We start from the raw sequence: 14,316 nt of genomic DNA on the forward strand, positions 1-14,316 counted from the left end.
GGCCTCCCCCAATATTTCTGATCTCCAGTCGAGATTTGCATTTTTATATAGTCCGCCGGCGGATGTACTCGCATTCGTCTCTCGATTGGAAATATTAAAATACATGGGGTTATTGAAACGACGTCGTATAATGTAATAAGTGAACGTGGACCCCACCCTGATGCCGAATCGATATTTTGTTTCATCCGGTCCTTACGACTATGGGCGCAACCTTACATCTGACGATCAGACTGTCAGTCGCTATACCTATCAAAAACAGTTCAACTTTGCCAACATTGCGGCAAATACTGTCCTACTATTTTGATCGAAATTTCATATAATGTAATAATTCTACTTTTTTAATAAAACATATACCAAAATATTGGGAGTCATTTTTCTCGGGAATACCCGGCATCAACTGTTATAACGAGTATTTCTGTAGTTTATACATTATCTATAAGATCCACTTATTAAATTATATGATGTCATTTCAATAACACCCCGTATATAAGCGCGCGAAGATAATTACTTTGAATTATCGTCATCGAGGGAACAATTAAATCTTTGGGGTCATTTTTCTGGAATAAAAGGCAGTAATCGTTATAACGAATATTTTTGTAGTTTATACCTCAACTATAAGATCCACGTCTTAAATTATATGATGTTATTTCAGTAATACCCTGTATACAAAATAAATAAGAACTAAAAGTTCAGATTTTCACGACATTATATGTTTTCACAAGACAATTGTTTCGACAACAGCGTGTCTTTATCAATCAACATTTGATAAAAACACGGTGTTGTCGAAACAATTGTCTTGTGAAAATATATAATTTCTTGAAAATCTGAACTTTTAGTTCTTATTTATTTTGTTAAATGGATTTTCATCAAGTAAAACCCACCTCAGTTCAACCCTGTATACAAGCGCGTAGCGATAATTGCATTGAATTATCATTACTTGAGGCCGTCTAGCGTATAATTAAATTTTTATAATAAAACATATCGGCCAGATGGCTTACGGAAAAAAAAAGTACAATCATCGGAAGTGAGAATGTGGCGGAACTAATTATCGGGAGAGATATACTCGTGATTCCTTTTACGGGTTGTCAACTGTGCCATGTTAGGAAATGAACTGTTGCTTTGTCCGTTTGCAGAACTTCCTCGAAAACTACACGTTCCTGCCGTTTAGCTTCTTCCTGGCGCTGTTCTGGATATTCACGTACAAGAAGGTACCCGAAACCAAAAACAAGACCTTCGAAGAGATCCTCGCGCTGTTCCGACACGGAGACGTCGGGTAAGTTTTACGCCTTTTGCCGCTCATTTTCAAATTTTACCCTTATTGGTTAAGGAATTATTATAATTTTTGCTAGGTTATTTTCAGTTTCTTTGCTCTCCTTTCTTTATCTTTTTTTTGAAAAAAAGTAAATTTATAGCAATGAAATCGTAAATCATATAGTTCTAAGAAGCAGAGGAGCACTTGGCATAATTCACAACCAAGGGGGATTTCATTGTGGTAATTTAGTGTACACCGTGTGCAAATAAAACGATCCACTATACGATCTGGAAGCCCATAGAAAAAGTTTCGTACAAAGGTTTCTTTGACTCTCCTGAAGATTTAAAGTATTATAATTTTGTTGATACAGGGTGCCCCAAAAGTGTCCGCCCCTACATCAATTTTGTTATTTTAGATGAAACGCCCTATATATTACGGCATTTCTGGAATCCCTGCTTAAAATAAAGGTTACTTTCTTAAGAAATTCCTATTCGAATATTGCAATATGTATAGTTTAGTCAGGAATTGAGGTTATAAAATTGTGTTGTTACGCTACTGATCCAGGTATTGCAACCAAAATTTAACCACAGACTAAGGAGATGATGAATTACTGAATCAGTTTGACGTTCGCGTCTCCGCTTATACAGGGTGTCCCAAATAGGTGGTGTCGTTTTGGCGAATTCATTTAACAAAACCTCGAGATTTTTTGAAATGGAACACATTATATTTTTATTCAGATATCAATTCTAGAACAAGAAATAAGGTATGTTTGTAATTTATCTTATATTTAAATTTTATTTACTTTTTGGGATATTCAAGGTTTAAGATAACATCCGTATAAATTCCCGTTGAATTTAAAGCTGCCCACATTAGGTCACTCGTTAGCAATATTAGGTATTTTTTTGAATAGCAAAGGCAAAGGTATAATGCTCCAGCTAAGAATAGAGGGTGCCCATTAATACGTGGAAATTTTGAAAAAAATCGACTCTATACTACACACTTTACAGGTTTAAGAAATCTTTAAAATTCATATTTAAAGAAACATTTAATAGTTAATTATCTAGCTTCAATGAAAATGAAAAATGAAAAATGAAAAAACAAGGTAAGAAATTTGAATAAATAAATCTATAAAACAAAAAGTGAACTAAAAAGAGTTCGTTAATTCGATACATAAAGTTTAGTTAAAAATGTTCCTCTTAAAATGCTCCTTTAATCTGGCATCAAAACAACAAAAAAATATCAAAATATTTAAAAATGTAGTTGGCTATGATCTCACAATCTTTTTTTTTTGACGCATCAAGGTATAAACAAACTTTGACATTTCCGTTTGTTTTGTTAGTATCATGTCTTTGGTATTAAAAAATACATAATATTGCCAACAAGTGACCATCTTTAAATTCAACAAGAAATTATACGGGCCTTATCTTAAACCTCGAATATCACAAAAAGTATGTAAAATTCAAATATAAGATAAATTACAAACTTACCTTATTTTTTGTCCTAGAATTGATGTCTGAATAAAAATGTGTTCCATTTGAAAATCTTGAGATATTCTTTCGCCAAAACGGCACCACCTATTTGGGACGCCCTATATAATCTGAGGCGCAGCTGTCAAGAAACCTTTATTTTAACCAAGGATTCCAAAAATGCCGAAATATATAGGGTGTTTCCTTTAAAATAAAATTGTAATATTTTAAATTTTCAGGAGAATCCAGGAAACTTTTGTACGAAACTTTTTTTTTTGATATCCCTATGGGTTTCCAGATCGTATAATTTTTTTGGCACACGGCGTACATAGTCGTGGTAATTAGTAAAAAACTAACCAAATATTAATTTAGAATGCTGAATATGTCCCATGCTGTATAAAAAAAATGTTTTTAATTTTTGCATATTTTAATATTGCAACACAGAAATGATGTCAGTTTTATTACAATTGCACTTATTTTTAACGTGCTTAATCTTTGATATTGTTTTTTCTCTTGTTGATGTTATTTTTGTAATTTTCTTAATAAATAAAAATATTTAAATACATTTCTTTACTTACTGTCGTTATTTAATTAATAAAAGCAAGACTGAAATCCTTCTCGATCACAACTTTGAAAGAAACATTATTTTCCGAGATATTTTTAATGTTCAAGCAACTAATGAAGTTTCAGGCAGGCCTCCTTTTAATTAAAAATGAATGGGCCCATTGAATCTTCATTTTCTTGTTGCCAGACCAAGATATATTCAGAGGAATAAGAGTCGAAATATACAAATTAAGAACAAAAAATAATAATATTCAATTAAAAGCATCATTATGGAATTTGTCATGTAACAAGCCACTTTGCATTGTTGTTATATGCTCTTAAAACAAGTTTAACTCATTAAACAGGGTCACTCGTATAAAACAGCGTTTTCCGTAAATCCTAACCTCAGTTTTTCCACGTCTTAAAACATATCAGAGACTTTTTATCCTCCTTCGATATATCAACAGAGAATATGAGTGAGGAATGTTATATGTATTTTGCAAAAGATATTTTATATATCGCACAGTGCAGGTTTTATTTTTAAGTGTATATCCGCAACTTTTCAGTTACAGTTTTCGAGACAGTCGATTGTACGGGTAAGTTCCGGTCAGTTTTTTACGCACGCGCATGCAGATTCACCCCCGTTACCGCTTGTTTGGCGCGGCAAATGTCATTAATCGCTTTTTATATGAAAACGTGTGATTCAGTCGCACCTGTGAAGGCATTTCTTAGTTCTTTGGTTTAAACTATACCGTTTTTACGATAAGTTTAAAGTGACTTCGATATATCGTAATGCCCAAATGTTTAAGACTTCGTGAATAATAACATGTTGTGCTTGCTATAACTTAATATTTTGCCGATAAGAAACTGACGGCTACATTGTTTATCACGGTTTGCCTGTAGCATGCATTTTTCGCAAATCTTACGGGACCAACGGTCGCCTGTGGACTCTACCCAAAATGCATTCGGCGCAACCAAAATGTCGAATTCGGAAGGTTAGACGACGCCCTGTTGGTTCCACTTCTTGCTCCTTCCGAACCATTCTTATTATTCGATTATTAAGGTTCTTTTTCCTTTCTTGCTTCGAATTTTTTTTATTAAGGACTTTGTGTACAGGGTATCCCATAACTTATCCGTCATACAGGTGATACTGTAAATCGCAATTAAACAATTTGTTCAATAAATGTGGTGGCAGATGTAGGTTGTTAATTTTAAAACCCAGTTTCGTTGAACTATTTGATAATTCTTGAAAAATTTTGTAGCCTTGAGATTTTTCTAGCTGAGTAGAGTTCTGCATACCTGCAGCGCTCCTATTAAAATTTAATTTCGCCGACACAGAGCATATCTGTTAATAAACGTTTATTATTCATGAATATACGTTTTTATAAAAAAATTTGAATCTTTTTTAACTTAAGCGGTAAAACATAAAAAAATAAAAAAAAAACCTTTTCCCCAGTTTCCTTTCAGAGATAGAGCAAACGACATTAGACAAAAAAGATATAAATTTGTCTCAGCCTCAAAATGATACTCACATTGACTATGGTTAATAATGGAAATGTTTGTAGGGTTTTAAAAATCGAGATAGCAATACGCCACTGGTGGTCATTTGAGAAATTCTAATATGATTTGCAGTATTAGTTTGAAGTCGATTTATAAACCACCTTGAGTATTGGAAAGTTCTTCAGTATTCAGTGGAAACGTAGCCGAAATTTAATGTTCTCATAACATGTTATTTCCAAAACAAATTTTCCTCATAAATGTTTTAGACGTCGGTACACAATACGTGTATGCGTTGTTTATAAGTACTTGAAATCAGTATTGATAGAGGATCAGAAAAAGAATGACAGCAACATTCATGGCACACAAAGTACGTTGTAACACGCATAGAGAATACATTTTTTCTGGTATCGAATTAAAACAGTCTCAGCTTTACAGGGTAGAAAAAAATCATCATTGTCGGGTGTGAAAACGCCCCCAGATGTTAATCTGACACCCCGCTTATAAACAAATATTTCTATTTTGATTTATAGTATCTTGCTTTGGATATAAGTTCCGAGACATCCTGTATAGTCAGTTTCTTTTTTAAATTCACAGCCGCGTACCTATCGCTGGGCCGCCAACAAAAACATGTGAATTTAGATGAGAAGTTCAGTTGTTTTGAGCTCGTGGGCCGGGTCCACTTTACGTTCCCGCGATCCAGGCAGCGCGAGACTCGGTTGTTTTGTATCCGGTGTAGCAAATGCATGCTTTACACGGGGCGGCCATCTTGGCGATACGTCCTAACCGCGATTCGATTTTGACAACCGAAAAAAAAATTCCCCATTTTTTTCGCGATTCGGTAAAATTGCGTATTACGTCCTCTACATGTAACGGAAAAGGCAACGCGATCTGCCACGCGTTTCGCTTCGATCGCAAGATGTCGCCCGTGTAGACCATCGCTGACCGTTGCTCCAGGACAGTCTTCGGGCCAGCCATCATCAGTAAACAAAAAAAAATTACATAAAAATAAAATTGACGCTCATGGGCGACGCGCGTGTATTCGCGTGTGTGTGCCGCAGGGGCGCGGTCGGCGCTCCGGACGAGAGGGCGGCGTCGGTGTCGGGACGCGGGCAAGAGCAGCAAATGACGACGGCGCCCCTCAACTCTCTCAGCTGGACCTGGCCCAAGGACTCGCAACCCTGATGGTGGGTGGAAACTTACGTTGCGACCAATTTTTTTACTAGGGTCGCCGCGAAACACCCGCATCCAAATATACAGGGCGTCCCGACATAATTCGTATTTGAAAATAGGAAAATGTGGTTTACGCGATAACTTTTTGACACATTAGCTTATCGATAAGTAAGTTATCAAATCGACTGAAATTCCGTCCGCACCATCTTTCATTTCACAAAACGCTATAGCGAAAACCGCATGTTTCTATCTTTAAAGATAAGCGAGATACCCCGCCAGAACTACCTAAAATGGAATACCCCGTACAGGGTGACCACCATTCAAAAAACGCTTACTACGCCAGCTCTGTTCGAAAGCTGTTCAACGGCGTCTAAACATGAGAATCGCACTGATCGCTATAGATATTATCGAGCTTTTTAAAATATTATTTTGCTTTGCGTCACGTTTTTTGTTTTGCATTTTTTTGTTCGCAGCGCAACCACGAATTCGGAGACCACAAAGTCGAGCAATCGCGGCACGCCAGACTCATCGACCACCAATTTGTAATATTCCGTTCGCTTGTAAAAACACGCATACCTCTGATCGTTACGTCAACCAGATTCTTTTCGATTAAGAGACGACGTGTGATGATTTATTCGTCTAGGAAAGAGTGCCGTTGTATTTTTTAAACGTTCAACTGCATTTATTCGACGATATACCAAGTTTTATTGTTCGTATTTTCTTGCCTATTTTTGTCTGTTTTCTCTAATTTCTGTTCTGTGACCGAAAATATGCGCGAACTGGTCTGTACCATACCGTTAACCGTGAATTTTAAATAAATATTTTTAGTTTATTTTCGTTTTGTTTTATTTTCCCGATTTCGTTGCATGATGAAAAAAAAACACGTCGCCCAAATAGCGAGTAAACTGTGTGTTTCAGGAGTATGTTAAATTGCGTGAACGCCCTTGAGCAACACCTGCCCGTTACGGAACAGTCGGGACTTGTCGTGACCGAGGAAAAAACCCAGCAGGAATCATGTAAGTATCCGCTTGAAGTATACACGCAAAACTGACGCCGTAGGATAAAGAAGTTCTTCTTCTTTACTCGTCCGGCCTTTTGTCTCATGCAAATGCCAGCAACCCCACTGACAAATATTGTTTTAATACAGTTTATAATCCGTTTGAGAGACGCACACATAAAACAACATACAATCCCAGAAGACACTCGTCTTATTACGGCTCAATATCAGGTATATCAAAGACAAAAAAGCACCAACATGCACCGTTGTAAAAACAGCACCCAAAACGGCAACACCGCGAATAAATTAACCGAAAAATGTCTGTTTTCCACAATCGTTTGCAAAATTGTTTAAAACTGTGGTCGCATTGATCAAGTGCGGTAAAAAGAATGATAAAATAGCTTTTCCTAAAAAATAATTTATTTTGTTGTTAAATGGTGTAAGGAAACATGTATATAGTTTCATCATACTCGCAGTTCGCAAACCAACGCTTGCGTAATTGGCTCACAAATTAAGTACTCCGGTTCAACCTCACCTTTGATTAAAGGGACCGCTTTGCACAGTATGTGTAATTTTAATCCATTTTGCTAACGACTGCGGGAGGAGAAAGTATTACATTTGATAAGTGATGTTAAATCACGGATGTTATTAGTCCCCCGCCCTGCCGTCTCTTCCTTAGATTCCGTAATAAAAAATTTAAATAAATTCTATTGCGAAAAATAAACCAACATGGCTGCTTTGTGAAGAACAATCCCTGATCCCTAAGGTAATTCTACAAACCAGACTCCTAGGCCGAGATTTTGAAAACAAATAATGTCGACATATAGTAGGAATAATAAAATGTAAGCAGTGAGTCACTCGAACCACGCGAAAGAAGTTTCTTGCGTTATACGAGGATATCATAATCTCATTTTGACGTTGATGTTTTGACAAGAAGTTCCCGAAAAGTAACCATCCGTCTCACCGTCTTCGATATAACATAAATCAAGCGATATACGGCAATTAGTAGATAAGCAAAGCTGGATCCAGGTCACAAAACCATGCGCGGTGGTCATCTGCGAGTGTTTTCTCAACATTTGCATTACAAATAGTACGAGGGCGAGGGGCTTAACAACTTCCGTGGTCGCCTAGTATATTCCACATTTCCGTAGGCAAAGGCTTTTATCGAGACGCTTCCGCAGCTTTTCGAGTATTTCCATATTGCGCCGCTTCAAAACTTAACGTTTTTTTTTTTTCAAAATTTTGCAGCGGGTTCGGAGCGGTCTTCCCGCGCGGGGGACACGACGACGTCGTCGCAGCCCCCGCCGCCCCTGCCACCGCCACGGTTCCCGAACAGCGCCGTTTGACAATGGGAAAGTCTCAACATCGCCTCGTTCAGCTTGTTACCCCTTCCGACACCCCTGTTAGCCATCGAAGACCACCTAGTGGAGATCATCTTGGAACGGAGCAAGGCGTGCGCCACCTATCTCCGTCACAGTTTTAAAAGACCGCAGAGACACTGATAACGGGATACGCGGCGTGGCCGCACCCTTCGGTCCGAGTGCGTTTAGATAGACCTTTCGACCCGAGGTTTCGTATGGCCTTAATATGCTCAGTTTACTTTATAAAAAAATACGATGTTAATACGCCACTAGTGCCGTAGTTACCGTTTGAAGAGTTAACGCACTGACTTTACACACGTTAAGACGCTAATTAAACAAAAGTGGCCCGAAGTATGCCTAAAAACGACGGATTATCAATAAACTGCATCGTCCGCTCGTATTCCGGACGTATTTATTACGGTTCGCTTACTTTTTTTATTCCTATAAGCTCTTGCATGCATGCACCCGAAACTGTCGCCGTAGTAGCTATTTTGGTTTTTTCTTAAATGAGAGGCGGAAGACCCAATAAGATTCAGTATTTCCCATCTCACTATGTTACCGTTTACGAAGCACTCAGCTACCTATACTTACGCTACGTCTTTTCGTTGTTCTACCACACTAACTTGTGTTTGAACGCGTGTCATTATAAACAGTAAATCTAAAAGAAAATACTTTTTTAAGAAAAGTCGCAAGTTTTACGCGCCTCTAGTTTTGCAATGTCACTATCAAGTTATCTTGCGTATTGTATATGTTATCTTAGGTTAGGTACCTAATAGACTGACAAGTACATATTTATTTTCGTTTACAAGGCAGCAATTCATTTTTATTTGGTCTTTAATTTCCTGTTGGGAAGGAATAAACTCTAGTCCGTATATACAATTTGATAACCAGTTTTACCGGAAATTCTACACAAAGTTGCTGACAATTTGTATACAATACTTGAAAATAAAAATTATGTTGGCAAATTGCAACATAAAAAATAAAATTTACATTTCCATAACTTTTTAAACTGGTATTAAAATATACATATGAATGATCGTCCACATTTTTGGATAGAGAGCTGATTGTTTGGTAAGCTTTCAAATTTTCTAATCGAATCTAGGGTGTTTCCTAGCAGCCTCTCTGTATGCGTGGATCTACGGTGCATGTATACCCGAAAATTTATTAATTCGTTTCGCTAATCCAGCTTGCCCTTCAGTCCGTTTAATTTACGAACTATGGACATTTGAAAAGATAAACGCAAAATATAATATTTGTTCGTTGCTTCCTTTTTTTCACGTATAAAATTACCACGAACCAACTCACAAATGTTCCATGGGCATTATTTTTCTTTTCGTATCTAAGCTTTGGACAGAACGGTGTCTAAAGTTTCGTTCGTAAATTAAACTGGCCTTGGACCATGTCTGTTCGTATGCCGTGGTTTATATTCTAAAAATGACACTGCCAACCCGATTTACCATGCGGACAGACATGCGCGAAGATTCCGTATAAATATATGTATTTAGTAATTAAAAAAAACCTTTGGAAGAACGTTTCTTCGAACGAACACTCGTAACAAATGTTCGCTTTGATTCAGAAGCCAAACACGGACTGTTAAACGGATTTTGTTAGATACTAGGTATAACGATTATGATTGTTAATTTTTAAAACGCTCAATTTTGATATATTTTAAATCACGCACGATCACGAATTCGCCTGGTGTAGGAATTGAGCAAAGAATCGCGGATCCTTAAAATTTGACGCGTCCATGTTTAAAATCAAATGACGTGTGGTTTTGTTTTCGGACGTTTTGATGTAGTTCTGCCAGGCCCGTCGTAAGTGAAACATGGAAGTTACCCCGCGAGACATCTTTAATTAATATGGACTCGTTTAGGTAGTGTTTTTTTCAGTTTTTATGAAAAATCGCTATTCGACTTATTGTATTTATTATTATATACACTGAGGACGGAGGTATGTAAATAACATGCGAAAAAAAATCGGATTGGGATTTGCGAAGTTGCCTATAACGAGAAAGCGACAATATCATTGTTAAAAATTCACTGCCATGCGTTGGATAACACACTTGTATTCCGTCTTCAAAGCTTCTACGCTTTTTTCCGGCATAAATTAAGGTCGTCCGTTTATAACTATTCCAAATTATTTCTTTTTTCCTTGTGATGATCACAACAGGGGTCTGGAAAATTAGGGTATTTTTGGACAGTTAGACGTAAACTACCGGTAAATATTTGAGGTTATAATCTTGGTTGTTCTTTACGACTCCAAACTAAACTAAAACCACCACGGGAACAATTAACTTTGATGCATTATTTTTGCTGTCTAAGAATTTTTATAAAGATCCCACTGTTAAAATAAACTTTCCAATTAAATTGAAGCACTTACCTGATTGACATTTATAAGTCCGCAAAGAACGGTTTATCGTCGGAAAGGGTCTTTTAATAACCGGTAGTTCGCATTTAATCTCTTAATTAATTAGGGTGACCAAATGTACTCCTTCTAGAAGTATACGGTGCGTGTTCTTTGTAAATTCAAGCTCAAAAACTGGCTACGTCGTCTTATTTACCATAAGTTAAAATTACAATATTGATTTTAATTTCTATTTCAAGTTTTATGTTATGGTTTTAGTTTAACGCGTTCTCACTTCTGGAGAATATCAAAAAGAAGCCTGATAATTTAACCTGTTGTGTTGTGATCGTTATCATTATTTCATCGAAATTTTAAAACCTGGTTGTAAGCTGTAAGCAAAACTTCGAGTTTAGGGAAACATTGCATATGGCGTACGTTTGTTCCTGCCCGGTTCCATTAAAGTTAATTTTGGTTAGTTCGGTTAAAATATTGATTAGTATATTGGTTAATTGAATTGCGAAATGCTTTGAAATTGATTTCACTGTATATGTTAACATATTCCGATGATGATATGGATTAGGCCAGTCTCTTTCATTACGAAGGTATCCTTCAGGAATTTTGGATTATAGTGTTTGTATATTTGCAAGATATTTAGCAGTCGTGGCCATTAGAAGGAAAAGTAACCAAAACTTTGCCAATAGCAGTAAAAAAACCTACAAAACTTTATCATTGCGCGTTTTATGCTTAGACCTTTATTGGATTTATGGTTTCAGTTTATCCAATCTTTGTGGTATAAAATTAACAACCATATATTATAGTCGTAATTATACCCATTTGTAATGTCATGCTGGTTGGGAAAAACGTATGTTGGGCAAAAATATCATGTTACCTTGAGAATATTAATTTCATTTTTAAAGTTAGTAATACATTTAAAATTCTATCTCATCTCATTATACGTCTTGTTATCCTTCTCTCGGCGTTATTCAAAACTCTTTGAAAAATTGTCATGGATATTTCACATAAACTTCAATAAATGTATATAAAAAATGAATAACATTTCGACATTCATTTTTTTCACCGCTATTTGGATTATATTAAAAAAGATAAACAAAAATGACGTCATTACAAATGGGAATAATACCGTCTTTAATTACATACATATTTACGTTTCGTTTTAGATTTTTGTTGTGCTATGGACAGAAGTTGTGTTCAAGCAAACCAAGTTTTGCAACAGGAGTTGTTGTCCAACACTATTTCCTAAAAAAAGTTGTATAGTTTCTAGAGTTCTACTTTATATAAGACATTTGGTCACCCTATATTAATTCCAAATATGAAAAACGATGTCGGTTGGCTTTAAAAATATGGCTGTACATATAAGCTATATATTTACTAATAATAATTATCTACTGATGTGCATGGCATTTTCGCAAACGCCCGCGGATCCACGATTATTCTAAAATGTAATGGGTACAACTATTTGTTTCGATTAGGTAATGAAAGCTCAAAGTATTTTGGGTGATGTCTCTATATAAAGTTAACCTAAGTATAGTTAACGGTTATTATTACTCCCACGTATTTTGTAATGATACAAAATGTAAATAACACAATATGTTGCTTATAATGACGATTTTCAAGTTTCGTTCGTTATGTAGTTTCCGTTGACAAAGTGTTTAGAGGCATATTTATCCCCTTTTGCATATTTGTCCGCGTCGGTGCACCAAAAAAGCATATGCATAATAAACAAATCTTCAAATTAAAAAAGGCTTTCTGACGCACCAAGACGTTTAATTTTACACCAACGTGCTAACAAATGGCGCCATTGAAACCGTTTTCTGTTCAACCAGATTCGTCAAACACTTTTCTGCTTGCGCTTCAGCGACAATAAATAGTTGGTTTACTGACGTACTCAACGATGAAAAATACAATGGTCTGTGGCGGTCGCCAACGAGCAAAACTTGAAGCTTCTGTGAGAGGGATTCGAAATTATTTACGGTGTGATTGTATGTGATCCGATAAATATGCCTTATGATTGACTGTTTTTATAATTAAATCTTTATTGTTAAGTTACGACATGAATTATTAATACTGTGTTTAAAAAAAAAAAAACTTAACCGTAAGTGAATCAACATAGGAGCAGTAGAGCGGTATACATATTATATGTTTACGACAATTACTAAAGAAAACTAAACAGTATCGAATAAATTAAATGAGAAACTACTAGCACCAATTGAGGTTGGGCCCTGTTGGTGTGGCGTTTCATAGAAAAAGTTATCGTTAGTGTTCGTTTCTCGGATTGTTTTAACGTTCCGTTATGTAATTTCACCCTAGATTCGCTACGGTCGGCACACGTGTAAGATATATAGCGTAATACGTTATTTTGTGTTTTAGACTTCGAAATAAATAATAAAATTCGTAGTTCAATATTAGTGGAAAACTAACCACATAAAGGAATAACCCCATCGAATTTTAGTTGTATACCATATATGTATGACACGTTTTCACAATTGAAGCACTTTTATTATCCTCATGTTGAAATCCCCGTGCACTCAAATACCTAGAACCATTATTATCGGCTCGAAGGGCGTTAATAATAAGTACTAAGTTGTTTTTTTTTGTTTGGACTTCTTATAATTAGGCGTCACAAATCGATAATAGTATGTATCAGCAAAAACTTTATAGTCAATTAGATATGTCGTAGACAGTAAAGATTATAGCTGTAATTTTGCGAACTGTACGATTATAGTAATAATGGGCCTAAAGATGGCGCCACGTACTAAACAGGGCGAACTTCAAAGCAAACGGAGCAAAAATGATTATTCTAAATGTACATATTGTTAAATAATTTAAACTACAAAGTAAGCGTACTAAATAATTCTAAGTTGATTTCGTTCGAAAATCGTTTATTTGTGTAAAAATATTATGAATCGCGAATATGTATGTTTATAATTTTGGGATAAAAATTTATGTGACATTCTCTGTAGATATATTGTTTCGGGTTATTCAAAATTATTGAGAGTACGGGGTTACGTTCCTCTCTAGCAAATGAAAATTTGGCATGTATTTTGCGTCAAATGGTCAATAATTTCTTATGTTTAAGGTCCTGTTTGCACTCTGATTATTGCGTCACCACAATTGCATAAACGAATATATAGTGACAGTCAATTCTTAACTTCTACCGGCTTTCAATTTTTCGTTTAAATTTCCGCGTTTTTTTTAATTCTAATATAGGGTTTTCTAAAGCGCCAACAGGACTGGTGTAGGTACTTTTTATTTGGTAAAAGTGATGAAAACACGAGCGACTCGAGATGTAAGAACCTGTTTGAAAGTTTTATTGATTAGTTAGGTTTAGAACTATGTTAATTAATGACTATGAAAAATTACGAAACATGTAAAGTTTCCTGAATGCAATAAAATTCTATCTCTATGCGAATTGACATTATTTAACCCATTACGTGCGTGTGTACCTGAAAATTAAATTCAGATACAAAAACGGTTGCCGACGAATATTTGTTTAATTCTATTAATTTTTGTTATTTCGCTCGTTGAGTTGAGAGGCTAGAGTACGTACAATATGAGCATATCAGAAATTAACCTTAACCAACCAAATATTTGCCAACAAATAGAACCGGCAACATCGGAACACTGTCAAACATTTAATGCCTTCACGCTATGTCGTTTCTTGTC

General features: G+C 35.8%; 1 protein-coding gene across 14 annotated transcripts in view; it reads left to right on the forward strand.

Annotated features, from left to right (window-relative positions):
* The window catches only part of LOC132698481 (glucose transporter type 1), a 45,835-nt gene extending 31,786 nt beyond the window's left edge, over positions 1 to 14,049 (forward strand). For 10 of the 14 annotated variants that reach the window (XM_060664564.1, XM_060664575.1, XM_060664566.1 and 7 more), the window contains 5 exons: positions 1,134 to 1,273; positions 3,828 to 3,857; positions 6,850 to 6,947; positions 7,079 to 7,159; positions 8,177 to 14,049. In XM_060664564.1, the coding sequence (XP_060520547.1) occupies positions 1,134 to 1,273; positions 3,828 to 3,857; positions 6,850 to 6,947; positions 7,079 to 7,159; positions 8,177 to 8,274 (447 nt within the window). In that variant the 3' untranslated portion in view covers positions 8,275 to 14,049. Of the gene's footprint in view, positions 1 to 1,133; positions 1,274 to 3,827; positions 3,858 to 6,404; positions 6,764 to 6,849; positions 6,948 to 7,078; positions 7,160 to 8,176 lie in introns of those variants that run through there. The other 4 variants (XM_060664562.1, XM_060664570.1, XM_060664571.1 and 1 more) reach the window with 4 other exon arrangements.
* The last annotated feature ends 267 nt before the right edge of the window (positions 14,050 to 14,316 follow it).

This window comes from Cylas formicarius, unplaced genomic scaffold, assembly GCF_029955315.1.
Source record: "Cylas formicarius isolate icCylForm1 unplaced genomic scaffold, icCylForm1.1 PGA_scaffold_2__14_contigs__length_35257938, whole genome shotgun sequence".
Lineage (NCBI taxonomy): Eukaryota > Metazoa > Arthropoda > Insecta > Coleoptera > Brentidae > Cylas > Cylas formicarius.